Genomic DNA, 27,778 nt, shown 5'->3' with positions numbered 1-27,778 from the left:
TTTTTACAATGTGCTTTATCTACAGAAATAAATTAACCTGATTTCCAGCAATTTAAATAACATTGAAGATATTCTTTTCCTGTCACTGTCACTGTCACTGTCACTGTCTTCCCATTGTTCATCCATTTGCTTGAATGGGCCCAGTAACATTGTGAGACTTGTTGTTACTGTGTTTGGCATGTTGAATACGTCATGGGTGGCTTGCCGGGCCCTCCAAGAGGGGCAGAGGAATCAAACTCTGGTCAGCCCAGTTGGCCATGTGCAAGGTAAACTCCCTACCCACTGTGCTATCGCTCCAGCCCTTTCTTTGCCTAAATTGAAATTAAGTGTTCTGGGACCAGAGCAATAGTACAGTGGGTAGGGCATTTGTCTTACACGTGGCCAACCCAGATCAGATCCCTACATCCCCATGGTTCCCAAGGTTTGCCAGGAGTGCTGATCCCTGAGCACAGAGCCAGAAGTAAGTTGTGAGCACCATCTGGTGTGGTTAAAAAAAAATGGGGGAAAAGTGTGCGCTAGGGGACAAAGTGATAGTTCAGAGGGTTGGGCACTTGCTTTGCACCTGGGATTCAATCTCTGGTGCCCCGTATGGTTCCTGGAGTCCCTCCAGGAGAGACCCTGAGCCAGAGTATGGAGTAAGCCCTGAGCACCTCCAGGTTATGGCAAAAAAAAAAAGAAAGAAATTAAATAAGTGTTCTTTAGGGGAAATGCACTTTAGATCAGTATAAAAATCAATATTAGCACTAATTTTTGCTAAAGGATACTTTTACATTGTTATTCATTAGATAATTCTTACTAATTATCATCGTGATAATAATTGAAAGCCATCTAGGTATAACTTAGCAATTTAATTGATGTTACTAAATTGAAAGCAATAATTCCTATATATTCCAGTCACATAGCTATGCTCTTAATTTTGTTTACATGTATGGGGAAATAGCACACTCAAAGATATCTCTGGAGTTATTCCCCAAAGTACCCATTAGAAAGCACATTTGCCAACAATCTCAAGCCTGGATAAAATACTATGTTAAATATTCTTATACTATCAGGCTGAAATAAATTCCAGAATTGAAGAATAATCAGACTCTATATATTACACACTTTCCTAACTATTCTGAGAAAAAATGGGTATCACAGCAAATTATATATCTAATGTAGATAGGGTCCTCGGAGTGGGGCACTTTTCCAGTTTAATAATATTTCTAAATGAAAACATTTTATATTTCAAAGTTATAGGTTTGCTTCTGATTATATACCTTGCACACAGGATACTACTTGATTCATAACTTGTACTTCAGTAAACGTTTATTTGTTAGACGAAGAGCTTTCAAAGTATGTTATAACAATGGTCCTATGAGGACCCCCATCCAAAGAATATAGTGTTTAGAGCAGATGAGTTGCTGGGGGACTGGAGCACTAATTCAGCAAGTACTTGCCTTCCCCAGGTTCAATCCCCGCCACCCCATATGGTCCCCTGAGACCCATTGAAGTGATCCCTTAGTGCAGAGCCAGGAATAAGCTCTAGCACTGCAGGTGTGGCCCAAACACAAAAATGGGGGTGGAAAGTTGCTAATTTAGGATGCATTTTTAAAAGTACTTACAACAGTGCATTATTATATCCATGGGGTCATTTCATAAAATAGTCTATAATTGAAGCTAATATTTTCAACCATTACTGGAGCGATAGCACAGTGGTAGGGCGTTTGCCTTGCGTGCAGCTGGCCCGGTTGAGCCGGGTTCAATTCCTCCGCTCCTCTCAGAGAGCCCAGCAAGCTACCGAGAGTATCTCGTCCGCACAGCAAAGCTTGGCAAACTATTCGTGACGTATTCAATATGACAAACACAGTAACAACAAGTCTCACGATGGAGACGTTACTGGGCCCGCTCAAGCAAATCGATGAATAATGGGGAGGACCGTGACGGTTAATTAAACCCATATCTTGCTATTTTATTTTAAATGTTTTAATTTTACCCCACATCAACTAATCTCTACAGCAAGTACATCTGAGCTTTGAAAGCTCCTGAAGTAATATCAAGCCAGGGTTGAGAACCACTGTCCCAAGGAAAAGGAAAAACATTCTAAGATGTATCAACTCTGTCCCAAAAGATAGGATTTGCTCAGCCCTATTCAAGGGAGAGAATTAATATTTGGCTGAAACAGGCCTTTGACCATCTAGGCTCTTGAATAGTGACTTCTGTTTTATTTAGTTAATCTAATAGAAACTCTAGCAACAACAACAAAATATGAGGAGAGGAAGGGTCGGCACTGAAGAGATAGTACAAGGGGTAGGGTATTTACCTTGCACAAGGTCAACCTGAGTTCGATCCCTGGCACCACATATAGTTTTCTGAACTCCACCAAGAGATCCCAGAATACTCAATAAATTGAGGTGTGGCCCCCAAAACAAAACAATCAAAAAATGTTGTGGTACTAGAAGTCGAGACAGCATTATAGAAAAAAAAAACATTAGCCTATTTAAAAAGTATGTTTATCCACAGCATCCAAAAGGAGAGAGAGAACAAAAGGGAATGCCCTGCCACAGAGGCAGGGTGGGATGAGGGGATGGGGTGGGTGGGAGGGATACTGGGATCATTGGTGGTGGAGAATGGGCACTGGTGGAGGGATGGGTACTGGATCATTGTATAACTGAAACCCAAGCACAAAAATTTGTAAGTCTACAACTGTACCTCTTGGTTTGTCACTAATAAATTTTTTTAAAAAGTATGTTTATATAGGGAGATTTTGTGACAGGTGAAACTTGCCTTTTATATTACTTAAAAAAATATGGACTATGCGTGAAAGTGTTGAGAGAATAGGAAGGCATAAGGAAAATAAACACAGTTAGACCTGCATAGAGGTAAGGTGTTTGCCTTGCACGTGGCCAACCTGGCCGACATGAGTTCGATTCCTCCGCCCCTCTTGGAGAGCCTGGCAAGCTACCAAGAGTATCTTGCACGCATGGCAAAGCCTGGCAAGCTCCCCAAGAAGTATTTGATAAGCCAAACACAGTAACAACAAGTCTCACAGTGGAGACATTACTGGGCCAGCCTTGAGCAAATCGATAAACAATGGGAGGATAGTGCATAGTGCTAGACCTATATCATGCATCCACCAACAAGCAAAGTGCAAATGGATCAAAAATTTAAAAATCAAAAAACAAGCAAACCAGGGACCAGAGAAATAGTACAGTGGGTAGAGACTTGCAATCAACTCAACCAGGTTTGATTCCTGGCATCTCATATGGTCCTGAGCCTGCCAGTAGCAATTCTGAGCACAGAGCTAAGAGTAACCCTTGAGCACTGCCGGGTGTGCTCAAACAAACCAAGGAGAAGAAAAAAATCTGAAGATTAAAATGGAAGAAATATTGTACTGTCTTGGAATAAGGATAACCTTTTAAAAGTAGTATTTAAAAAAAAACCATGAGGGGCTGGAGCAATAGCACAGCAGGGAGGGTGTTTGCCTTGCACGCAGCCAACCCGGGTTCGATTCCCAGCATCCCATATGGTCCCCTGAGCACCACCGGGGATGATTCCTGAGTGCAGAGCCAGGAGAGTAACCCCTGTGCATTGCCAGGTGTGACCCAAAAAGCAAAAAAAAAAAGCCATGATAAAAATATGTGCTAGAATGTTTATATTCATATAAAAATTTTGTATTATATAGACTAAATAAAAACACGAATAAAACTTTATATACAGAAAATAGACAAACCAAAGTCAGGAGAACTCAAGATGAAACACATACAGTGAATTTTTCAATACACTTATACTCAATGAGAAAGACCTCAAGAAGATAACATTATCCCATAAGTACAAAATAATAAAATGGAAAAACAAGCACAAAATTCCCTTAAGAATGAGCTAGGGGCTGGAGCGATAGCACATTGGGTAGGGCATTTGCCCTGCATGCTGCCAACCCGGGTTCGATTCCCAGCATCCAATGTGGTTCCCAGAGCATAACCCGGAGTAATTCCTTCCTGAGTGCAGAGCCAGGAGTAACCCCTTTTTTTGAGTGTGACCAAAAAAGCAAAAAAAAAAAAAATAGCTAATATCCTAAAAGATTATATTTTATTAACCAATGAAATTAGCAATGATAAAAAATGTAATAGCAACCTACTTGGGCTAATATGTAGAAATGTGTAGAAACAAATTGCTACATTAATATTTCTTATTGTAGATATGTTTGTAAGTCTATAAGTACTATGAAAACAATCTGGCAATATTATGGTAAAACTATAAATGCAAATATCTTTGGACCTCCAAAAATTCCTAGAAATTTACTGAATAAAAGTAATTGTATGTATAAGAATCCTTTATGTAAAGGTGAGATTACCCATTGCAGCACCGTTTATAATTATAAAATTATATAATATTAATTAGATAAATGGTCAAATAAATTACAATACACTAAAACAATGAATATTATACTTATAAGCTCTGGAAAATAATAAAATGTATAGACCAGTGTGTATATAATGCCATAATTCCTTTTAAATAAAAAAAATGTGCATGCTTATATATTTATGTATTCTTGCTGAAAATAGATAAATCAGTAACTATTTTAAAGAAGAGGAAGTGACTGGAGAATAACACAGGAAGGAATTATTTCACTGCATATTCTTGTAACTATATTTTTTTGGTATAAAGTATCAATTTATGGATCCCAAGAGATAATATAGCGCATAGTATGCTGCTGAACTGGGCTGAAGCCATAGCACAGCAGGTAGAGCGTTTGCCTTGCAGGCGGCCAACCTGATCAACTGAATAAAAGTAATTGTATGTATAAGAATCCTTTATGTAAAGGTGAGATTACCCATTGCAGCCCGGCAAGCTACCGAGAGTAAAAAGAAAAATTTCTCTCTGATCCCAATTTTGGAAATGTTTACTTCTAAACCCAAACTTGTGTTGTAAGTAAAACATGAGCGATTCCAAAACTGCTATTGCTATGTAAGTTACCACCAAGACATGCCTTTAAGTGAGCAGAACGATTTGGGAGAATGAACAATAAATCCGGAGAGGTTGGATAGAGTTAGCCAGATACGTGGATGCATGATCCTTCCTGCGGCACAGACACCAATAGAAAGAGCCAGACTCGAACCTCAACACATCGCCACACACAAAGGTGCATTGGTAGCAGCCTCTTTCCTCTGCCCTAACATATAAACTCGTCTAGAACTGAAGCAGGTCAAGAGAGAGACACTAGCAAATGAGCGAATGATGCTATCTAAGATGGTGTCAAATTGTTCATAACATATGACATAATATCTGGTTAAAGGAGACCATTTTTTTTTTGCTTTTTGGGGCACAACGGTCGATGCACAGGGGTTCCTCCTGGCTCTGCACTCAGGAATCACTCCTGGCGGTGCTCAGGGGACTATATGGGATGCTGGGAATCGAACCCGGGTCGGCCGCGTGCAAGGCAAACGCCCTACCCGCCGTGCTATCTCTCCAGCCCCAAAGGAGACAAATTATTTAGCAGCTAGAGGGTTCTCCCAAGAAGTACTTAAGGGACCCAGGGCTACTCCTGGCATTGTTCAACCCAGTGCTGCTGCATCAGGTTCTTACAGGGTCCGGCAGTAGTAGGGGCATTGGGCTCACTGGTAATACCCTGGAGTGATGCAATGCCACATGCCAGTCAGTCCTGAGCTACACTGCTCTCTGCTCTCTCTCTATTCTTATGGAACAGTCTGATAAGCACAAGTTCTTAAATTTTGCTCGAGCGGGCCCAATAACGTCTCCATTGTGAGACTTGTTACTGTGTTTGGCGTGTCGAATACGTCATGGGTAGCTTGCCAGGCTTTTGCCGTGGGGGCAAATTACTCTCGGTAGCTTGCCAGGCTCTCCGAGAGGGGCAGAAGAATCGAACCCGGCTCAACCAGGCAGACGGCTTGCAAGGCAAACACCCTACTGCTGCGCTATCGCTCCAGCCCAAGTTCTTAAATGGAATACAAGAATATCTAGGTGTTATTTAATTTTTCAAGTATTCTCTGAGTTAGAACTTAGAAATTTATAAAGACCAGGGAGTTTGCTCAAAGCACTGGAATGCACATGGGACCCCTGGTAAAATTCTTGGTGTTATATGGTCCCCCAAGCATTGTTCATAAATGGTACCTGAGCTCTGAACAAGGAATATGCCCTGGTCACTGCTGGGTATAAGCTTGCCCAAAGCAAACAGACATACTCAAATGATATAAATACAACTTGCACGGCTACCTTAATTGTTTAAAAGAAAGAAAATGTATAGATAGTACAATAGTTAATTTATTGTGGGGAGGGCCATTTTCCAAGAGAAATTTTACGGTTTTCTTTTTTTTTTCCAAGAGAAAATTCAAAATGAATGACTAGGGCCAGCTGTATTAACATTTACTGTCATGAACCCAGTTCCATAACTCTGAAACACAAAAACATGCCCACTATGCCAGAAAGCTTGAGTACAGAGGAGGAAAGCAGAGTCCTCCATTGATTGGGTTCTTGCAGAATTCTGCCTAAAGTAAAGGGTCATTTTAATATATATATATATATATATATATATTTGGCTTTTTGGGTCACACCTGGCGATGCACAGGGGTTATTCCTGGCTCGTGCTCTCAGGAATTACTCCTGACGGTGCTCGGGGGACCATATGGGATGCTGGGAATTGAACCCGGGTCGGCTGCGTGCAAGGCAAACACCCTACCCGCTGTGCTATCACTCCAGCACCTATTATCTATATTTTTATATTATATTTAGTTTTAGAGGAAAGTTAGAACTTCATCCCAATGGACAGACTCGTTATGTGAAAAGTATAGAGGAGGATTTGGGGTGATCGTCCTTTTTGAACTACTGTTGGTTAATCTTAAACTCTACATATTTGTTCAACAGTATGAGTAGGTAATAAAATTCTCAGTTTTGTCCTAAATTCAGTGAGAAGAGCAATCAATATTGGCATGTCTTGTGCAAATATTATCAATGATACTTGGCTAAAGACTTTTGTTGTTTGAATCCACAAGTCTCAAATAGAAAACAGCACCTGTCCTAAGGTAAAAATCCAAGAGTTTGACTGAAGAGACATTACAGATGGGAGGGCATTTGCCTTGCATGTGGCTGAGCCAGGTTTGATTCCCAGTATCCCATTTGATCCCTGAGCACTGCTAGGAGTAATCCCTGAGCACAGAAGCAGGAAGCCCTGAGCACCATGGGGAGGGATTAAATTAATCTTAGTCAATTTGAAATTAAATTAAATCTTTTCCTTCTTGTGGGGAGAGTCATTTTCCAAGAGAAAGCTTACTGTTTTCTTTTCTTTTTTTTATTTTCCAAGAGAAACTTCAAAATGAATGACTAGGGTAAGATCTACTAGCATTTACTTTCATGAACCCAGTTCTGTAACTCTGAAAAGCAAAAAATGTGCCCAATATTCCAGAAAGCTTGTGTGCTAAGAAAGAAACCAGAGTCCTCTATTGACTGGGTTCTTAATTAAATTAATTTAAATTAATTAAGATTTAATGGGATAGCCAAATAATTGATACCTTTTTTTTTAGACTTTTATTAGTGAAACACCATGAGGTACAGTTGTAGATCTACAAATTTTTGTAGTTGGGTTTCAGTTATACAATGCTGATACCTTTTTTAAAGTACAGAGACACAATTGACAATTATTTTGGAAAAGAAGAATGAGCCAAGGCTTAATGTTATAATAAGTTTGAGGATGAAGTGATGGCAGAGTGTTCATCAAAATTTCAAAAACTTATATTGGATGCATTCGCAGCCGTGCGACATCTTATTATTACATCTTATTATCTCATTCCTACTTTTGACAAACTGGCAGGCTACCAAATGTAACCTGCCCACACGGCAGAGTCTGGCAAACTCCCCGTGGCGTACCCAATATGACAAATACCAGTAACAATGATGGGTTTCATTCTCCTAAAGAGCCTTGAATATAGCACTTTCTTAAAAATCTCAGGACTAGGATGAAGGAGACGTTACTGGGTCCTGCTCGAGGCAATCGACGAATAACAGGATGGTCGTGATTCGTGATTTGTGATATTGGATGCAAGAAATCTCAGTAAACTTGTCCAAGTTTTCTAGAAGCAAGAGATGTCCAATCCGTGGTAATAAAGAGACTTAAGAAATGACCGTCTTGGGGTTGGAGTTATAGCACAGCAGGTAGGGCATTTGCCTTGCACTCGGCCAACCGGGAATAGATTCCCAGCATCCCGTATGATCTCCCGAGCACTGCCAGGAGTAATTCCTGAGTGCATGAGCAGGAGTAACCCATGTGCATTGCCAGATGTGACTCAAAAAGGGGAAAAAAAAAAAGAAATGACCATTTCAGGACAGGAGCTACGGTACATCAGATAGGGCACTTGCTTTGCACATGGCCAACCTGGGTTGGATCCCCGGCATCCCATAAGGTCCCCTGAGCACCACTAGGAGTAATTCCTGAGTGCAGAGCCAGCAGTAAGCCCTAGGGAACATTGATAGGTATGGCCCCAAATCAAACAAAGCGAAAAGATTATCTTTTTCTACACCTTAATTAAACATTAGTAAAATTTATAAGTAGCTAATTAGCTAATAAATGTAATTCTTTATAGTCTATGTTAGACACACAAACTCAAATGGGAAATGCAGAGTGGTACTGCAAATCAAAAGATTTGGTTTTCTATTCTCACTGCTCTGCGCTCAATTTTAGGATCCTGCTCAGAATAGTTCATACCATCGTATCTTTTCCATATTCTTTTCCTTAACAACTTATTCAACGGTAATACTGTAAAACTTCACCATGCTTAACTGCGATGTAAGCAATGTCTCTAGGATTTATATATTGTGCTTTCTGATTTGGCATCATACTTCGTCTCCCGTGAACTTTTTATAAAGGGTTGATTATATATCTGCAGTTTATGTTGTACTGAATTATAATGAGTTTTCAGATTTACTAGGGCGTCTGCCTTGCACGCAGCCAACATGGCCGACCCGAGTTCGATTCCTCCGCCCCTCTCGGAGAGCCCGGCAAGCTACCCAGAGTATCTCACCCGCACGGCAGAGCCTGGCAAGCTCCCCGTGACGTATTCGATATGCCAGACACAGTAACAACAAAGTCTCCAATGGAGACGTTACTGGGCCCGCTCGAGCAAATCGACGATCAACGGGAGGGCCTTTACCTTTACCTTACCTTAAAAAATAATAATCAGAATGACACTAGTAAGTGTTTTGCTGTTGTTGGTAGTGTTCAGTGTATATTTTGGGAAGTACCTAAATTTCTCTTTCTTTTTTCTTCCCTTAATGTTGCCAAGATTAGTACATTCGTATTTTATGTATTCTCTAAGCCTTACTTTTAGTCTAATTGAATGACTATTATAATTATTGGGAAATTCATTTGTAACTATTGTCATGCTTAACTGCAAAATGAAATAGCACAATCAGAAACACACAAGTTTCGGGCTGGAATGATAGCACAGCAGGTAGGGCATTTGCCTTGCACGCGGCCAACTCGGGTTCGATCCCCGGCATCCCATATGGTCCCCCGAGCACTACCAGGAGTAATTTCCGAGTGCATAAGCCAGGAGTAACCCCTGTGCATCACCGGACGTGACCCCAAAAGGAAAAAAACACCACACATTTCAAAGACTTGGTATCCTTCCACCTTGACCTTGCAGAACTGAAAAGTCTTACCTTCAACTAAGGAAGTGAGGAGCGTGACATTGGCAGCCTTCCGTCTTCCTGCTGGCAAGTTCAGGCCAAGCCGATCCAGTTTCTCTCTGAGGCAGCGGCCTCCATTCTTGGATTTTGCTCTGTCCCCAAACAAATAAAAACTAGGTTTTGAAATTTTACATTGTGTAGAAAATGGTGATTAGATGACAACATGGGATATCAATTTCAGACAGAGACTAGACAGCACTTGATATCACGATAATAAAGACCCCCAGTGTCAGGAAACCACCACCTTACCTTCTCAAAATGCCTCCCAAGAGTGAAGCGTTTAGGCATTCAGGTGGTGAGAGACGCCTCTTCACCTCAGCGATGGTCACCTTGTACTTAGAAGTAGAACTGAGAAGGGACAAACGGCCAGGCACAGAGCAAAACAAATCTGTAGGGTTGACCACACAGGTGCCACCTTCAAAAGAAAAAGTATATTACATATTAGTGACAGTAAGAAAGTATTGTGTACAACACAAAGCTATTACTTGGGATTGGGGAATATTGTGTGTGTGTGTGTGTGTGAGTGTGTGCAAAACCTGGTTTATCTGTACATAGATATGAAAGAGAGAGTGAGTGAGAGAGAGAATATCTACCCCTCATGGGGTTAACTGGTTAGAGTTTGGATGTTTAATTGAATTGCATTTTTTTAAAATATGATTGATGTCAATAGCGTGTAACACTGGTGCACCAGCAAACTCTCTCTCTCTCTCTCTCTCTCTCTCTCTCTCTCTCCTTTCTCCCTTTCTCTTTCATATCTATGCACAGGTATTTTGAAATCAGTGGGTATTTACATAGACACAAGTTTTAAAAACACTTTTCCAGAATACTTGAGAAATTCCATCACCTTTCCTTACCTGCATACAAACTACAGGTATCAGATTTGGTGAATCTCCAGGTACCACTAAAACTAATTTTCCAGTTACCAGAAATCTCAGACCCTATGTGGGTGGATGATAGATCCTATCTTTCTACTATCTGCCTCAGGATCAGCATACACAATTAACATAATACAAGACAGAATGCAATAAGAGTAACACATTAACACATTGCCTGTTAGTGACCTATTGTGAAGTCTATCATTATTGTTACTATGATTAGGAACAAGAGAATAGTAATTAATAATTTCCCAACTTTGCTGTTTCCTGGACTGGAGTGATAACACAGAGGGTAGGGCATTTGCCTTGCATGAGCCTGACCTGGCCGACCCAGGTTTGATTCTTCTGCCCCTCTCGGAGAGCCCAGCAAGCTACCAAGAGTATCTCACCCACACGGCAAAGCCTGGCAAACTACCTGTGACGTATTCCATATGCCAAACACAGTAACAAGTGTCACACAATGGAGACGTTACTGGGCCCGCTCAAGCAAATGGATGAACAATGGGAGGACAGTGACAGTGACAGTGCTGTTTCCTAGCTCAGAAGATTTTGCCTCCAATGTCCAGAAGGCCCTTGATCTAGCTCTTCTCCAGAAACAATTGCGTATTCCTTCAGCCCAGGAAGCTAAAGTAGACTTATGACACCAACATAAAAGCAAAGGTTTTATTGTATCCCAATTTGTCTCTTACTGAAAAATTTGAAGCCATTGTCTACAATTGCTAACATCGTAGCCGCATAGCTTCAGGATACCAGGCTACCTCCGACGCATTGATAAATCTAAGAGGAGACCCTTTGAAACTCAGTGGCAAGTTCAAATTCCCAGTTTACTTCAGTAAGCACAGTATATTTCTTCAGTAATGGGTAATCTTAAGGCCCTTCTCCTGAAAAGAGTAAGTTCTATGAAGGGAAAGAGGGCAAAAAGTCATTGGGGAGGCTGGATAGATCAGAGGTCAGCAATATGTGCTTTGCTTGCACTAGGACCAGAATTGCAAGAGTGGTACCATTCTTCATTAAGAGACAAATTGGGATACAATAAAGCCCTCACTTTCATGTTGGTGTCATAAGTCTACTTTAGCTTCCTGAGCTGAAGGAATATGCAATTGTTTCTGGAGAAGAGCTAGATCAAGGGCCTTCTGGACACTGGAGGCAAAATCTGAGCTAGGAAACAGCACTGTGGCATCCCAAGCATCACCGGAGTGGACCTGGTTGTTTCTGACACTGCATGGTCTAAAGTATTCCATATCCTCAGACCTTAGCATTGAACCATTGGGGTAGGTTGGCTGAGTATTTATTAGAGTAGTCTCCAGGCTCTGTAAGTACTTTTCGAAGGACCATCTTCCCCAAACAAAAGTAGTTTCAGGAAGAAAAGCAGGCAGGAGAATGTGATCCAAAGTTGTTTACTCAGAGGTGGCCCTTAGTTGGCAATATGGCGTCTCATAGAAACCCATTAGAAATGGGTCCATTGGGGCTGGAGCAATAGCACAGCAGGTAGAGCGTTTGCTTTGCACACGGCCAACCCGGGTTCGATTCCCAGCATCCCATATGGTCCCCTGAGCACCGCCAGGAGTGATTCCTGAGTGCAAAGCCAGGAGTAACCCCTGAGCATCGCCGGGTGTGGCCCAGAAAGAAAAAAAAATGGTTCCATTAGAAATAGACTCTCAGAATCTTCTGAGTCAGAATTCAGCTTAACAAGATATTTAGTAGGCTCACAAGAAAACGGAAGATTGGAAATCCATGTTCTGGGATTCATCACATTATTTCCCCCACTCCCTTTCTATATTCCTAAAATTGGAGGCTGGAGAGATACCACAGTGGTAAATGCGCTTACCTTGCTTGTGGAAGGTCCTGGCTCCACCCCGGGCACTGTAAGGACTCCTGAGCAGAATACAGCCAGAGTAGTTGTCTTGAACACCTCTGTATGTGACTCCCCCTTGTCCCCTCCCCAATGTTGGTGGAGTTGCTGGTATTTGGATTTGGCTATGTTTTCTAGGTGGGATTGTTCAGGAACCAGAAAGAGTGTTTCAAAAGGCAAAGGGTTCCTGGACTTGGGTGGAGGGAAGAACAGGCAACTAGCTCTGATCTCCACGTATTTCTGCCGCTGGCCCTTGGAATTCCTTCTGACCCCCTCACAGTTACCTTTGCTTACCCTGAAGGTCTTGGTACCAAAGCTGTATCCCCCAAGAGTTATGAAGCTGATAATGACCCTGAATACCATCTCCTTCCAAATAAAAACAAAACAAGGGAACCGGACCAATCGTACAGCATGGAGGGCATCTGTCTTGCATGTGACCAACCTGGGTCCAATCTCCAGCATCCCTTATGTCCCCCTGAGCCCACAAGGAGTGATCCCTAAGTGCAGAGTCAGGAGTAATCCCTGAGCACCTGTAAACTCAACTAAATTTCCTTTTTTCGGGAGGTTGGTGGGATGAATCACACCCAGCTGTGCTCAGAATTTACTGCTGACTCTGCTTAGGATTACTGATAATTTCTGGTACTCCTGGAGGACTATATTTCATATCAGGGATCAAACTGAGGTTGACTGCAAGCAAGATAAGCAAGAAAAGGCAGGAGTTACCTTGTATCTTTGGTTCTTCTACTAAATTTCTAAAGCTAGTTCCTGGAAACTCGTCATCAGTTTGAAATCTGAGAAGTTCGTAACTTCAAAAATGATTTTAAAGTTTATTTCTTGGCATTAAACTTAGGTCAACATAGTAGACATCCATGCAAATTACCGCAGGAGAGAGAAACTTAACTTTCCTGCACTTCCCCATATGCACTCCACAGACAAATTTGAACTAAATAATCATAATCACTTAATCACTTAATCTTAATCACTTAATCCCCGTTATTCATCGATTTATTCGAGCGGGTGCCAGTAACGTCTCCATTCATCCCGGTTGCGTGCTAGCGTAGCCCAATGGTATCTGTTCATTTTAGGAACATGTAGAGCCTCAAACCGATCATTTAGGGTCTTGACGAAGAAGTCTGACCATCTTATAGGTGGGCGTCCACGTGATCTTTTGATATATTTGATAATCATAATAATAATCATAATAATAATAATAATGGGCTGGAGCGATAGCACAGTGGTAGGGAATTTGCATTCTGCGCAGCCAGCCCGGCCAAACCGGGTTCGATTCCTCCGCCCCTCTCAGAGAGCCCGGCAAGCTACCGAGAGTATCTCGCCCGCACGGCAAAGCCTGCCAAGCTCCCCATGACGTATCCGATATGCCAAACACAGTAACAACAAGTCTCACAATGGAGACGTTACTGGGCCCGCTCGAGAAAATTGATGAACAACGGGAGGACAGTGACAGCGACAGTGAATAATAATAATAATAATAATAATAATAATAATAATATCCCCAGATTTCTGGGGCAAAAACCATCTCATTTTGGTCCTACAGATTTAATCATTTAATTTAATTTAATCATTTAAAAATTAAACTCTTACATGACTTCTCAAGGGTTGAGACAAACAGGACAGGAAAGTAAACTGGATATCAATGAAACTCAACTTTACTATTATGCCGAATGAATCATCATTTTGACCCGGAGAGACAGTATAGCAGGTAAGGAGCTTTTCTTGCACACTGATGACCTGGTAGAGGGGGAATCACATGCTTACACTCACACTGTCACACACACACACACACACACACACACACACACACACACACACAGAGCTCCGTCCAGCAGTTACTCCTTGCAAGCTCAGAGATTTATATGGTGTGCAATTGATCAAACTTGGGTCTGACGTGTGCAAGGAAAACACATGCCCTACCAGCTGTAATATTGCGACAGCCCCTGACCGGATTCTAACCCCGGCATCCCATATGATTCCCTGAACCCAGTCGGAAGTGATCTCTGAGCAAGAGCCAGGAGTAAGCTCTGAGCACTGGTGGATGTGGCCAAAAAAAATAAATAAATAAAACAGGATCATCACCCTGATAACTTCAGAATTTAAAACATCTGGAGCAAAACTATTAAATAAAAGACATGATAACAGATTCAAAGTTCACTCAACATTTTTTTCTGTAAATGAGCCCTCACCCACAATTATTATGAACTTGACTCCAATTTATATTCTCACAACAACCTCTCTGCACACTAGGCAGTATACAAGGGAAGCACAAGGTTTTCACCCACTAAGTTGAAAGTTTAAGGGAGTTGAGAGAAGAGTGTGTATGTGTTGATTGTCAAAGAGGAAGGCGCAGCCTTAAGCCACTGTTATTTTTACTACTCTAGGATGGGCTAACTTAGGGAAATGCAGATTATCATTTTTTAATTTTAAATTGAACTTTTATCCAATGGGGAATTTGTCCTCTCTTGGCCAACCAAACCCCAGGTGCTGAAAGCCAGCTGCTTCCAGGAAAGTTGCTGGTCTGCTACCTAGCCAAATGCAAACTCCCTGGGCCCTGGGTCTTTTCCTACCATCAGTTTGGGCTTTTGGCTTCTGCTCAAATAAGCATTTATTGGGTATTTTACAGAGGCTGCATATTAAGAGTATGTTTTGTGCACACACAAATTGCCTGGAGGATTTAGTTTGTATTCAGGATTAGCCATCAACTCTAGAGTCTTTTATTTTTTATGTCACAGCAACTTTAAAGGGAATTTCTGTTGCTTTGATACTTGGCATTGCTGCAGCCTTGGGGAACTCTCTCTCTCTCTCTTGTCCTGGCTAAAGATTTGGCAACTTGTAGAGTTTACAGCAGCATGGGGAACTTGACATCTTTCTTCCCAGTGGTTTGTTTTGGGGGGAGGAAGCAAAGAGTCACAGGTCAATGTAACCAGTTTCGCTTTTGGAATAAAGATTCCAAGGAGATGAGACTTCTTGAAGGGTATCAAGGCCATAGGTGGCCATGGTCAGAGCTCTCAGAGAAGGAAAGTCATCTAAGAACAAGGAGGCCAAACCATTTACTGCTGATGCTTTATCCCCAGTGTTAGCAGTTAAAATTCCTTGTGGTTCCTGCATTGCATACTAAGTCTTAGTTATGTACCATTTGTTTCAGATCCAGCACCCCGGTTAGGGATGTCTCTGGTGACACAACGGATTCATCATGCAGTTTCTTGTTAGGACATCTCCTTTCCATTTACACTGTGCAGAAGCAATACTTCCATGGAGGTCACCATTTTAGAAATGGAAATGTGAAGAATTTTTTAGAAGAAGGTTTAGAAGAAGGTTTTTAGAAGAAGGTTTCATATTTCCAGTGAGGTCATGGTTAGAGTAGCGGCCCAATAGTCAAGAACTAGTTACTGAAGGTAGTTGCTGAAGCCCTAGGAGATGGCTATCACAAGTGCCACATCTCCAGGAAAAAGTAAGTCTAAGATTAAGAGGGTGGGAAATAAAACGGGCACAAAATCAAAGATGCAGATCCTACAGCCAGTAGAGCTTTGTTAGATGGAGTTCATCTAACAGACGACACTTATCTGGTCCCGAGTCTGTCGCGTCATTCAGGGCACTAGAAGGCACACCGCCAAAAAGAGGCTAGCGGGATCTCACATCTTTAGATTTCGGGCCTCAATCTAACCATCTGAGAAATGGGGATGCTCACGTCTGCTTTTAATAGCTCCCAACAGGAAATGCATGCATGCATGGGCTGCAGGGCTAACTGAATAAAGGCCACCACTCTCAGACCAAGTGTCCGGGTGCGGGCCATGGAGCTCACTCAGCAAGACCCCGGTCCCCGATTTGAGCTACAACCAGATCCAAAATCCAAGAGCCCCAACGCCCCGGCTTGCTCCTCCTCCTCTCAACGCAGGCAATGAGGGCATTGGAAACGTCCAGGGCCGTCTCAAAGGTACTGAGGTTCCCCTGTCCCTCCTCCCTAAAGCTGCCTGTAAGCCATCAGCCCCACTGGGTACCAAAGAGGAGCCGCTGAGGGCTGGAGACCCGCGCGCCCTCGCCAGGTGCGATCAATCCTTCCCGGCGGGGTTCAGTGCGCGCCCGGGCGCTCGCCTCGCCAAAGCCGCACCACCAAGCCCTCCCGCCGCTGCTTTGGTGTTGACATAATTAGACCAAATCTTGAGAGCAAAATAAATGTTCTGTTCGCCTTACAGCCAAACAGATGTTTACAACTCAAATGAAAGAAAGAACGGCAGGGATTTCCCGCCCCCACTCCCAGTTCTTCAACTCCAGTGATCACTCGTTTTTTTGTTTCTTGTTTTTTTTTTTTTTGGTTGGGTTTTTTTCTTTTTTTGCTTTACCTTGACACATTTAAAATGTGTAAGCTATTACAGAAGTTTCCTGTCCCTGTTTGTTCAGTGGTCGCATCGAGGTGCTCTAGGAAACTGGGTGGGGTAGGATTATTCCGAGCTGTTTCCTCTCTAGCCTCTGGCCCTTCCCAATTGCAATCCGATGCAGCATATATTATCTGTCGTCAAATAGGAAAAGACCTGGGAGCTTAATTGCAATCAAATAAGCCAGAGCTGATGTATCAGCATAGCATGGTGGAAAAAATGATAGAGCATTGCAGGTATGACTGGGTTAGCAGGTCTGAATGCATTCCTCCCAGTCCAGGCTGAACAAAAGAAACGGAGTCTACATTGGGAGATTTACAGGTTCAACGCATAGCTCTGTGTGTGTGTGTGTGTGTGTGTGTGTGTGTGTGTGTGTGTGTGTGTGTGTGCTGAGAATCCTCATTTCCCAAAGCAGAAACTACTTTATTTTCGAAGCAATAGAAGAAATTAGAGAAGGCAGTAGGCTATGGGGGGAAAGCCCTCGGCTCCACTTTCTGTTGAAAAAAAAATATTTTTCCAATAAATCATGCCTCTAGATTCTTCGGCATATGGATTTTAGACTTCCTACAAAGTGGACTGAAATACGAGAATCTGCAGAATTTGTATTTTGGGGATTAATGAGGCCAGAGAGGCTCCGGAGGTGTATTTCAGACAGTCTTCACAATGCATGAGCCCCAGAGATGAGTTTTAGCCTCCTAGTTAAAGAGAGATGTATGCGAGACCTCTCCTAATAATAGTGATTCCAGGGACGCTGACAGAGGAGGAGCAGCAAGGAACTCTTGCCTCGCTCCCCACTCCCCCTTCCCACCCCGTTAGTCTTTCCAGAAGATGCCGAGAGCCAGAGGCCTTCTCATAACTCTTTGTCCAGGCTCAGGGCCACGGTGAAACCCGCTGAAGCAGAGGAACGCACACGCTCCTGCTCCAGCAGCTGGCGGGCAGGGAGGTCCACGCACCCTGTTCCTGGCCGACTGAGCGCTTGAAGCTCGACTCCGTCCCACGGATGCTTTCTCGGAAAAATTAAATCAGATCTGACAATGTTTGCAGCGCCGCGTAAATGCCTCCGCCTTGGCGTGCCAGTCACCTCTAAGCGATCTGACAAACTCCAACTCTCTTAAAACGCGCAGAGTTCAGATCATATTAATTCCCCCAAAATGTTTTGATTCAAAGTAGTTTGTATTTTGTGTAGCCACGGGCAATCCGGAAAGCGCTCGCGCCTGCCAGTGGCCGGGCCGCTCCCACTCCGCGTGGCCCAGAGGCTACGGCGGTATTTAAGCTTCTGAAATTAGCCTGGGGCGTCAAGGCAGAGTGATCACAAAGCGGAACGAGGGCGCTACCCACTCCTCACTTTTTTCATTTTTTTCCCCTTTCTTCCTTCTTCTTTTTTTTTTAATCCCGAGTTTGCCATCCCGATCTCACAAGAAAAGACCAGGGCCAAAATGTCACTTTCTACCCAAAGATGGGAAAAATCTGGATCTTCTTATCTCAGCTCGGTTCTCCTGCAGGCCACATGAGCGTCCCCCCCCCCCCAATAATTTTACTTCTACCCCCCCGCAATCCTACAATCTCAATCTGGGTCATTATTAGCTTCATCATCATCATCCTGACACAGTGACTTGCTACTCTTAAATCCTCAGAGCGCCTAACAAAAAGGGGAGGGAGGGGGCCGTGTGGGAGACTCAGAAGATTCTGGGGGGGGTGGGGAGGGAAGAAGAGTGGGTTTTCCTTTCTCTTTTCTTTTCTTTTTCTTTTTTTTTTTTAATGATTAAAAACACAGACGACTCCTGTAAATAGAAGTCTCATTTCTTCCAGAGATGCCTTTTGAAACTCAGTATCTGAATATTCAACGGAGGCAAAGCTCCACTCTGTACGTACAACATTAATATGATCTCTGCAGAATTTGCTACTCAGAAATATTAACATATCAAAGCCGACGCCGGAGGCGAGAGAAGCTATCGATACGCGAGCACAGGGTAAAGTAAAGATTATTGGTTCTGATGGACGGAGCGGTGGAGCTGCGGGCGAAATCGCTCACACCATTAACCGAGAGGGAGCGCGCCGGGGGCCGCAACTCCGAGGCGTTGGCAAATATTTTATCTAGGTGGTAATTACCTCCTCGCCACCCCCACCGCCACGCTCCACCCCACCCCACCACCCCGTGCTTTCTTTGGCTATCTCGCCTTCATTATGGGGGGGGGGAAACCCCCCAAAAAACCCAACCCAATGTAACTGGGTTAACAAACCCATTTGCCAAACCGAGTCAGGGAAATGCTATTTTGCTGCTTGCAAGAAAAAGCAGCCACATTCACTTAGGAGAATGCCAGGGTCCATCCCCTCCCCCAAGCCCATAAACCAGAACAGCTAATCCCTGATGAATTCCTTATTGAGTATTTAGGGATCTTTTATCAGAAACCTAAAAGCTTTTTTTTTTTTTTTGGAAGTATGTCTTTCCTTCCACAATAACTTTTGGAAATCATTAAGAATGATAATGAACAAAATCTGTTTATTCCAGATTTTGGCCACAGAGCAAACGTGGCTTAAGAAAAAAAAAAGCGTGTTCTTCCAGAAATTACATTTCCTGGGAAGTCATTATAGAAGAGAGACATAAACCTATCCAAGAGGCCATCCCACCACATGACCATCAGGCAGAGCTTTTGTGTTAATATTCTCCCAGTTTTTATGAACAAAGGTGACTTGAGCTGATATTCGGAATCCTGTACACTATCTGGACCTTAGTAAGTTTCTTTGGCATTATATATATATATTAAAAAAAAATTAACGACAAAACCCCAAATTTTGAAATGAGGGTTTGGGAAGGAGGAGAAGATTAACACCGCTTTGTAATGCAAGCCTTCCTGGCTATCCATTTGTAAATTGTCCTGAACATTGATCGTTTCAGAGTAAACAGACACACATAGCCACACAGCCTGGCCTCTGGGGCCCAAGCAAGTTAATTGGCCTTTCTCTTAGACACGTGGAAATGAAATACACTTGGCAGCTAAATTCTGAATTCCTTTGCCAGGGGGGCGGAAAGGGAGGCAGTGGTGAGGATTAGGATTTCCTTCATCAGTGCAGATTTAAACCTCAAAGTTTACCTTCCCGTTTTCTCTTTGGAACCAGGGTGCGCTCCTAACAGTTCAACACTTGATTAAAAAAAAAAAAAAAAGAGGAACGTCTGTGCTGACTTTCAGATAAAACAAACTGGCACTGGATTCTACATGAACAATAAGCTAACAACTCCAGTATATTATTTCCTGTCGTCCTGATAGAATAGGCCCGAGCTCCCCAAGTAAGAGTCAACCTAGAGCGTTTTGGCTTCTTCAGGGAGGAGTGAGGAGTATCCCCCTCAGTCTTTCCCCGAAAATCCAGCTGATACAGCCGTCTCCCTGCCATCTCCCGCCTTCCACCTCGAAGAATTTCCACCCTCTGTCAGATGTTGTACGGTGGAATGCAATTGCCAGCCTTCTGACAAGGCGATCTTGGAGCAAATGAACAGAACAGAACGCGAAGAGCGCAGTGGCGCCAGCCGGGCACTGGGACTCATGAGTGTCGCTGTCCGTCAGCACCACCGCCAGGGCCGCGCGCCCTGAGCGGGCAGCACCTTACCAGGGACCGCCCTCACAAACTCAGTTCAGCACATCTCACCTGCATCCCCACCCTGCCCCACTCTCTCTCGGTGAGAATTTTTCAACTCCAACTCCAGAGCCTGCATTTTCAATATCAGTTTTAACTGGTCGGTCTTGGCAGTATTCCCTGCAACCTCCGTGTAGCTGAATACAAGGTTAATTGTATCCTTTAAAAACGCATCTTTGTGACACCAATTGAGCAGCTTTGTTTTTAAATTTTCACACCTCCATGGGATGGAACAGCAGAACTGAATCACTCGTTCATGTTTAATGGAAGCTCCAAGTACCAACAATGAGAACCAGTGAAATTCTAAAAGGAAAATAAACTTTGACTTTCTTTCCCCCTCCGTTTAAGGAGAGCTACACATTGGACATCTGGTGTAAAACTTGCGGCTTAAGCACAAAATAAAAATATACTACCGGGTTCTATCACTGCATTTATTTGGTGAAAAAGCAGTGGAATCTTTCAACAAACTTTGAAAGGGATGAAGAGAGGAACTGAAGCTCTTTAATTTGGTGCCATCAAAAGTGACTCAGTCTTTAGTCGCTCAGTTACTAAAGATGACGATGGCCCTGGAGCTGGAATTAGTCCTATTCAATAGGCCACCTCTTATTAATTCATATGAAGTTGGGATAACAGCTGGTCTCCCTTGCCTTGTGTGTTCCTCAGCTTGCTAGGAAAATAAGCTTCAGAGGCTCTGAGTACAGTTAAAAGGGAAGGCAGCAAAATCTGCACTGCCTTGAGGCCTGAGAATGCCATAGTTCAAAACCTTTTGTCAAAATGGAACATCTGAGATGCAGCCCCCACCCCCATTTCAGTGTCTGAGCCAAAATCGACAGCTCTCAACCCTTTCCTTCCCCCCACCCCTTCCAATTCCATGGGTAACTCTAGATTCAGATGTTTGCCTCAACAGATGGGAACAAGAAAGCTTTACCCAGTACAGTTAACACCACCACCTCCTCCCACCCTCCCTTAAAGAAAGAAATGTTCTGGACACCTAGAGAAATAAGGGCAGCGACTATATTGGTGTTTCATTAGTCTTCCCTAAAGCTTCAACCAATCTAGCCTTTCACAGTATCCCTCAAAGCCTCAAGCTAACACCGTCACCTCAAACATGCTGGCTGTGGCTGGCACTTTCGGTACTAAAAGAGAGCAGAGATTCTGCTTGAGGATGTGGTGATGGTGTGAGAAGGAGTTCTTTCTCTTCTTTCTCTCTTTCTTTCTCTCTTTCTTTCCTTCTTTCTTTCTTTCTTTCTTTCTTTCTTTCTTTCTTTCTTTCTTTCTCTTCTTTCATTGTTTCTCTCTTAATCTCTTTCTCTCTCTGTCTCTCTTCTCCAACTTTGATTTTGTCAATGTCCTATGAGGAGCAGCAAATCCCTAGTATAATAAGGATTTGGGGTACAAGCTGAGCAAGTCTTCTCACTGAAAGATTGGAGACTCTTCAATGTGAATATGATGTGAATATGCTACAGTATATATGCAAGGGGGCAAAAGTCATGACTTGGTGGGGCAAGAGTAAGTGCTTTACTCATCATCAGATAAGGGATATTTGAAAGCATCAGCAGATTTTCAAAATAGATGTAGCAGAAAGAAGAATGTTTAGGCTTAGCAAAGTAGCTACGTACCTCTTCTTATCACTCCACCTTGGCCATTGAGAACAAGCCCACACTGGGCCTCCACGGAGCCCTTAATAAGAGAAAAAAATATTATGTTAATAATTCCAATAGAAACTACTAAATAGAGCCGTAAGAGTTAAGTCTTTCAATCTGCTCTATTCCTGAACTCCAAACCCCTGTTATTCCTATAGATATTTAAAAGCAACTACTGAGCTTGAATGAGTTTGGCAGCACATATATTTTAAGAGGAAAAAAAAACTGCCAGCAAAAGCACAGTCTGAAAGTTACATAAATCTTGAGGTATGTATTTTACAGTACCATAAAACATTACACTTCAAAGCACCCGAGTGACTTTCATCTTCACATAAAGAGAATGAGAAGCCCTTTGAGTCCCCATCCAGACACAAAGCACATCTTCACTTTCCAGAGAACTTTCTGCATGGAGCAAAATTACACCAGAAGTGGCCATTCTGGCACTGCAGCTTTCTTGGGAGCTCAGAGGAGTCATCTCTGGTGCAGTATCCAAGAAATCAGATGGAAGTTCTGCTTTCTCCCAGATGGAGGAGCATACTCTCATGCTATCCAAAAATAGAGCTCCTAGGTGACACACCTTCAGTTTGAGATCTACTCCCTCTCTATCTTCAGCTTCCTCATGGGTTGAGGGATCATTCGAGCTGGGTAGAAGGGAAGGATTTGCTGATTTTTGATGAAGACAAATGAAAATTTCTCTCTCTGTCTCTTTTTTTCCCTGAGTTGAAATGTGTTAAAGCCTCATTTTCCTTTACAAACAAACGAGGTATTGGACATGAAAGAGGCCTTGAAGGGTGTTAACCTACCCAACAGCCCGTGAAGAGTTAAGTAAATGCGGAGAGAGTCGGTGCATAATAAAAACCCACTTTACAAAACAACCTTTACAGCCCTGGCTCCTTTGGCTCCCCATTTTCACCATATTGAGGCAGGCCTGTAAGACCCCCCTTTTCAACCTACTCACAAGCTCTTTCTTATTTTAAATGTTCTGCCTTAAAGTGATTATCAAATCAATATGAAAAAAAAACCTTGGAGACTGAGCATAAATTAAAGCAGTGATGGGAAAAGGTGTGACAGTTCCCTTTGTTGGCCATAGCAAATCTTTTTAGGAGACTCAAAGATGGAACTGAAGCCACAAGACTGTTTGCATCTGTTAGGCAGACTTCGACTGCCCTCCAAACCATTGGACTTTCACTTAAAATTCTGTGCAGGCAAAAGTATATTTACATTTGTTGCATTTGAAATGAGGCATATGCTGATGAATGTTTTAAAAAGGAAGAAATAAAAGGAGAGAGACGGGTCTCTCCGACACATTCCCCTCCCCAACCATTTCTCTTTGAAAAAGTAGCTATGACTTTTTTTCTCTTTCTTTTTTTTTTTTTTTTTTGCATCTTGCTAACTAAGTCCAAGAAGAGCAGAAGAAAAATAACTGGCCAGATTTTACCATTTGTTTCGTGTAGATGGGTACATATATCCACAACTCCCCACACGGATAGTTAGAGAGACCGTTGTGTGTATAAAGTGCACCGTATTCTATTTCTCCTTGGAACGTTTGTTTCGTGTGCCCAGTCAGAAGCAATAAGTGGGAGGAAAAAGATACTAAGAACATTTTTTAAAAGATAGGATGCATAAAGCTTTCAAACATCTGAAGTGCAGAAGGTAAAATGATTTACAAACTCTCCCAGGATGTGAGTCACTTTCCCTTCCCTTCACTGGCGCACCATTAAGATGTTTATTTTCTTCGAAGAAACGAATCCTGGTCTCTTAACAAACTTCCCCCCCTAAGTAAAACATGTTTGGTTGGATGACATTGCATAAATGACCAGTTGAATGGCACTAAGTTGAAAATTGGATAAACTACGGTGTTCTTTTGCACGGGATTCACTCTTTGTCTGGTGCCTGCAAATGTTCTAATCCCCTCTTTTGAAAAACGCCCGGCTTTGTGCCTGGCACAGAAAAAAAATTTGTACAGATACAAAAAAATCAGCAGCAGACGTGGCTATTAAAAGGAGTAAATAGGTTTTAGTTGAGCTAAGCACTGAATGGCAGATTTTCCCCCCCTTGAGACATAAGGGATCCTTGTGAAAAATGTAAAAATGCCCTGAGCGTAGAAAATTATTTCGTGAATCTAAGCGAGGAAAGTCAAGATTTATGGAGCCAAATCTCTTTTCTCGTGTGCCGATCTTGCCACTACGGCTCTTTGCTGGGAATGGAAGGGCTCACACTGTAATTTAAAAATCATCCCTTGCTTGTAGGTAAATGAGGGGACGAGATTTTCTGTGCGCAACGAGGGGCCTCAGATGTCTCCAATTCGTGCTCTTCTGCATCACCCCTTTTCTTGCAGAAGCTGGGAAGAGGTTGCCAGCTTTCTGGACTCTTAAAGAGCAGAAACTTGCACATCGGGCTACAATTTTTAACCCAAGGCACCACGAATTCATTTTGCCTAGTTTCCTTTGAGGACATTTATGGGCTTATTTGTGAAATGTGCAGGAGACAATATGCCTACATAATTTGAAACCTTATTGTTGGCAAGGAGTGCGCAAAACGGATTAAGAACGTAGAAAAATCTTCCGATGCTCTTTACAGTAGCTGAATTTCTTTCCTTTCCTTCACCCTTCCTTCCTTCTTTCTTTCCTTCCATCATCCCTTCCTCTTTCCCTCTTTTTTCTCTCTCCCCTTTCCCCGGTTCTCATCTCTCCCCTTTCTTTGTTGATTCATTTCCTTCTCTTAATGTTGATCTCTATGTAAAAGGTAATATAGAGGAAAAACAAAATTGTAAAATTGTAATTCATCCAGAAGAACTTCGGGTTTAGGCATTCTTCAAGCAGAAAGAATTTCTCTCTATCCCATACCCTAGAGAAGTGCATTCTGCACATTCTTTTATTGGGGGCAAATTTTTTGAGGTTTCTACGTGCAGTTCTTTCTTCTCACGGCTATTTCGTATTTTTGGGAACCCTTTGTTAACGGAGCTGAGAGTCTCCACAGGGTTTGGGGCTCAAACCGACCCCTAATAATAATAATTAATAATAATAATTAATAATAATAACGTTCACCAGGAACTTGGTTTGGGACAACTCTCTCTGAGACTCCCCGAGAGTGCGATTGGTCATCAACTTATCGGGTCTTAGTCTGAGACCCCTTTGACTCAACCCCAAGGCTCAGAGGACTCCTCCTCCGCATCGCATCCCGGTAGGGGACACAAAAGTGGATTCACCGACGACGCCTGCTGGGCCGACCCACGGAAAAAAAAAAACGGGGATTCACAGATAGCGGGACCCCCCAGCGTCCAGGTGAAATGCCTTGATCCAATGAGAGGGACCGAAAGGCACACACGCCTCTCTAGCAGTTTTTGGTAACTTTCCATAAGTGGGGTATGTGATCCGTGTGCGCGCGCGCGTGCGCGCGCGCGGCGCGCTCGGGTGCGTGCGTGCGTGTGTGTGTGTGTGTGTGTGTGTGTGTGTGTGTGTGTGTGAGAGAGAGAGAGAGAGAGAGAGAGAGAGAGAGAGAGGAGACAGTCTCCAGTCCTGGCCTTAGCGGGAGGGTGGGGGGTGGGGGAGCAGAAGAAGAAGAAGAAGAAGAAGACGGGGAGCGCGCAGAGCAACGCGCTGCGCTCTGATTTATTTACCTGCAAGTCGTCCGCTCCCGCGGCGGCCAGCCCCAGGCTGGGCCCTGGCAGGAGCCTTTGATCTGGGTGCATTCCGTACTGAGAGCCATGGCTCATGAGGGACAGGTCGTGGCGGCGGTAGGCGTCCAGGCAGCCCAGCTCCCGCCTCTGCTCGTCCAGGCAGGAGGACTTGAGCGCCCGCGCATTGTGCAGGTTGATGAAGTCGGTGGGCTCCCCGTGGTGGATCTGCTGGTAGTACTGTTGCGAGTGGTGCAGCGAGTTCAGGGAGTAGGCGTCGGGGGTGACGGCCGGGTGGCTGTGCTGGAACTCGTAATGGAAAGACTGGTGGTGCAGCGGGGTGTACTGGTGGTTAGTGGAGAAGTAGGGGGACGCGAACTCGGTGCCGGTGGTGGAGTAAGTGAGAGGAGAGGAGGAGGAATAGGCGACAGTGGAATTGGCTACGGACTCCAGACAGCCAAGCTGCATCAAACGGTAGCTGTTTGATCCGTCGTGACGTATCTGGAAGGAAGAGGGGGAAAAGGGAGAGCAGAAAAACTTGAGGTTTGTCATTTTTTTTTTTTTTTTGGTTGGCAACCCAGGCTCCCGGAGCCGAGCGAGCGCGCAGGGTTCGGACCCAGCCCAGCCCAGCCCAGCCCAGGCTCGGCGCCTTTGCCACCAAGTCTGAGATCGGGGAGGACCGGGGTGGGCCGCCTCGTCCTCACCGTCGAGAGACGGGGGGATGGAAAAAAAAATTCCCCTACCCTATATAGGTGCGGGTGACACCACACACACACACACACACACACACATACACACACGCGCGCTCACGCGAGCGCGCGCACACACACGCACACGCACACACACACACACGCGCGCGCACATACTCACACACGCACACGCACACGCACAGCTCTTGCCCAGCTCGCTAAGTCAGGAGGTGGGCGCGGGGAGCCAGGTTTTGTGCCGACTCCCCGGCAGCCCCTCACCGGAGCAAACGAGTGTCCCCACACACGGGGCTCCAAGTCCCAAGGCCAAAATTCTGGTTCCACCCAAGCGGCTCAAAACGGCTGTGCATGCCTTGTTCAGAGGTTGAAAACAGTGACAAGCGACACACGAACAACGAAACAAGTCTGCGCCGAACGTTCAAGTTGCTCAGTGCATTGATTATTTGGGGCAAGGAAATCAACCCCCCCTTTGCCTCTGTTTCCCTTTCCCCCCCCAATAAACCCATTCCTAAAGGGGTGCGTTGTACCCCACCCTCCTTGTCCACCTACCGCTCCCCCCATCAATCTCTTTACTTTGCTTTCTATCTTTTCCTCCATCCCTATGCCTTTCTCCTCACCCCCTCCTTTCTTTCTTTATTATTAGGATTATGTTTCCCCCCTCATTGTGGCAAACGTTTCTTAACGTAGCAGAGAGTTGCCCTTCCTGGCGACAGATGTCATAACGAACTTTCTCCCCTTTCCTTCCTTAACTTCCCCCCGAAAGCCAGATTATAATTAAATGTAACGGTCCAATATAGATTAGAGAGAGGGGAAGCTGCCACCGCCGCCGCCACCACCACCGCCGCTGCCACACACATACACACACACACACACACACACACATACACACACATACGCGCACTCCAAAAAAAAAAAAAAAAGTAATAATACCTCGGCATCGTGGACTAGTCCCGGAAAGGTAGTTGACATGTTGGGTTTCTCCGAAAGCTTACGATGCAATTTCCCCCTCCAAAAAAAGAATCGGGAAAAAATCCAAACTTCGTGTATTTTCCAATTTTTTTAAGGAGAAAAAATGTTCTATAGATAGAGATCTAAATTGTAATGGCTGTGCCCGGATCAGATAGCTCCTTGCTTCGTACCCACTTAAAAAACCTGTAGGAACAAAATTTTCCCTCTGCACAAAAGCAGCTCCCTGGAACCGATTTTGTACTTGCTGAGTATTTCTTTGGCTGATGTCGTAGGTCCCTTGGTAATATAGAAGTTTTGAAAATTAAGCATCAGCACTGAGAACTGGGAGGACAATAGGCAGAAGAGATTTATCCCAGGAGACAAGGAATAAATATTGTATCTTCGCCTAATAAGGAACTGGAGGTTCTTTCAACATTTTTA

At 43.7% G+C, this 27,778-nt stretch overlaps 1 protein-coding gene across 1 annotated transcript in view; it reads right to left on the bottom strand.

Annotated features, from left to right (window-relative positions):
• Nucleotides 1–27,514, bottom strand: part of TFAP2D (transcription factor AP-2 delta) — a 69,316-nt gene extending 41,802 nt beyond the window's left edge. Inside the window, exons 1-5 of the mRNA XM_056130625.1 lie at nt 27,320–27,514; nt 25,686–26,183; nt 22,043–22,103; nt 9,928–10,093; nt 9,652–9,770 (exon numbers count right to left, since the gene is read on the bottom strand). Of these exons, the coding sequence (XP_055986600.1) occupies nt 9,652–9,770; nt 9,928–10,093; nt 22,043–22,103; nt 25,686–26,183; nt 27,320–27,358 (883 nt within the window). The 5' untranslated portion in view covers nt 27,359–27,514. The remainder of the gene's footprint in view (nt 1–9,651; nt 9,771–9,927; nt 10,094–22,042; nt 22,104–25,685; nt 26,184–27,319) is intronic.
• Between the last annotated feature and the right edge of the window lie 264 nt (nt 27,515–27,778).

Source organism: Sorex fumeus, unplaced genomic scaffold (assembly GCF_029834395.1).
Source record: "Sorex fumeus unplaced genomic scaffold, SorFum_2.1 ptg000080l, whole genome shotgun sequence".
NCBI classification, from domain to species: domain Eukaryota; kingdom Metazoa; phylum Chordata; class Mammalia; order Eulipotyphla; family Soricidae; genus Sorex; species Sorex fumeus.
This window is presented reverse-complemented; position numbering and strand designations above follow the sequence as displayed.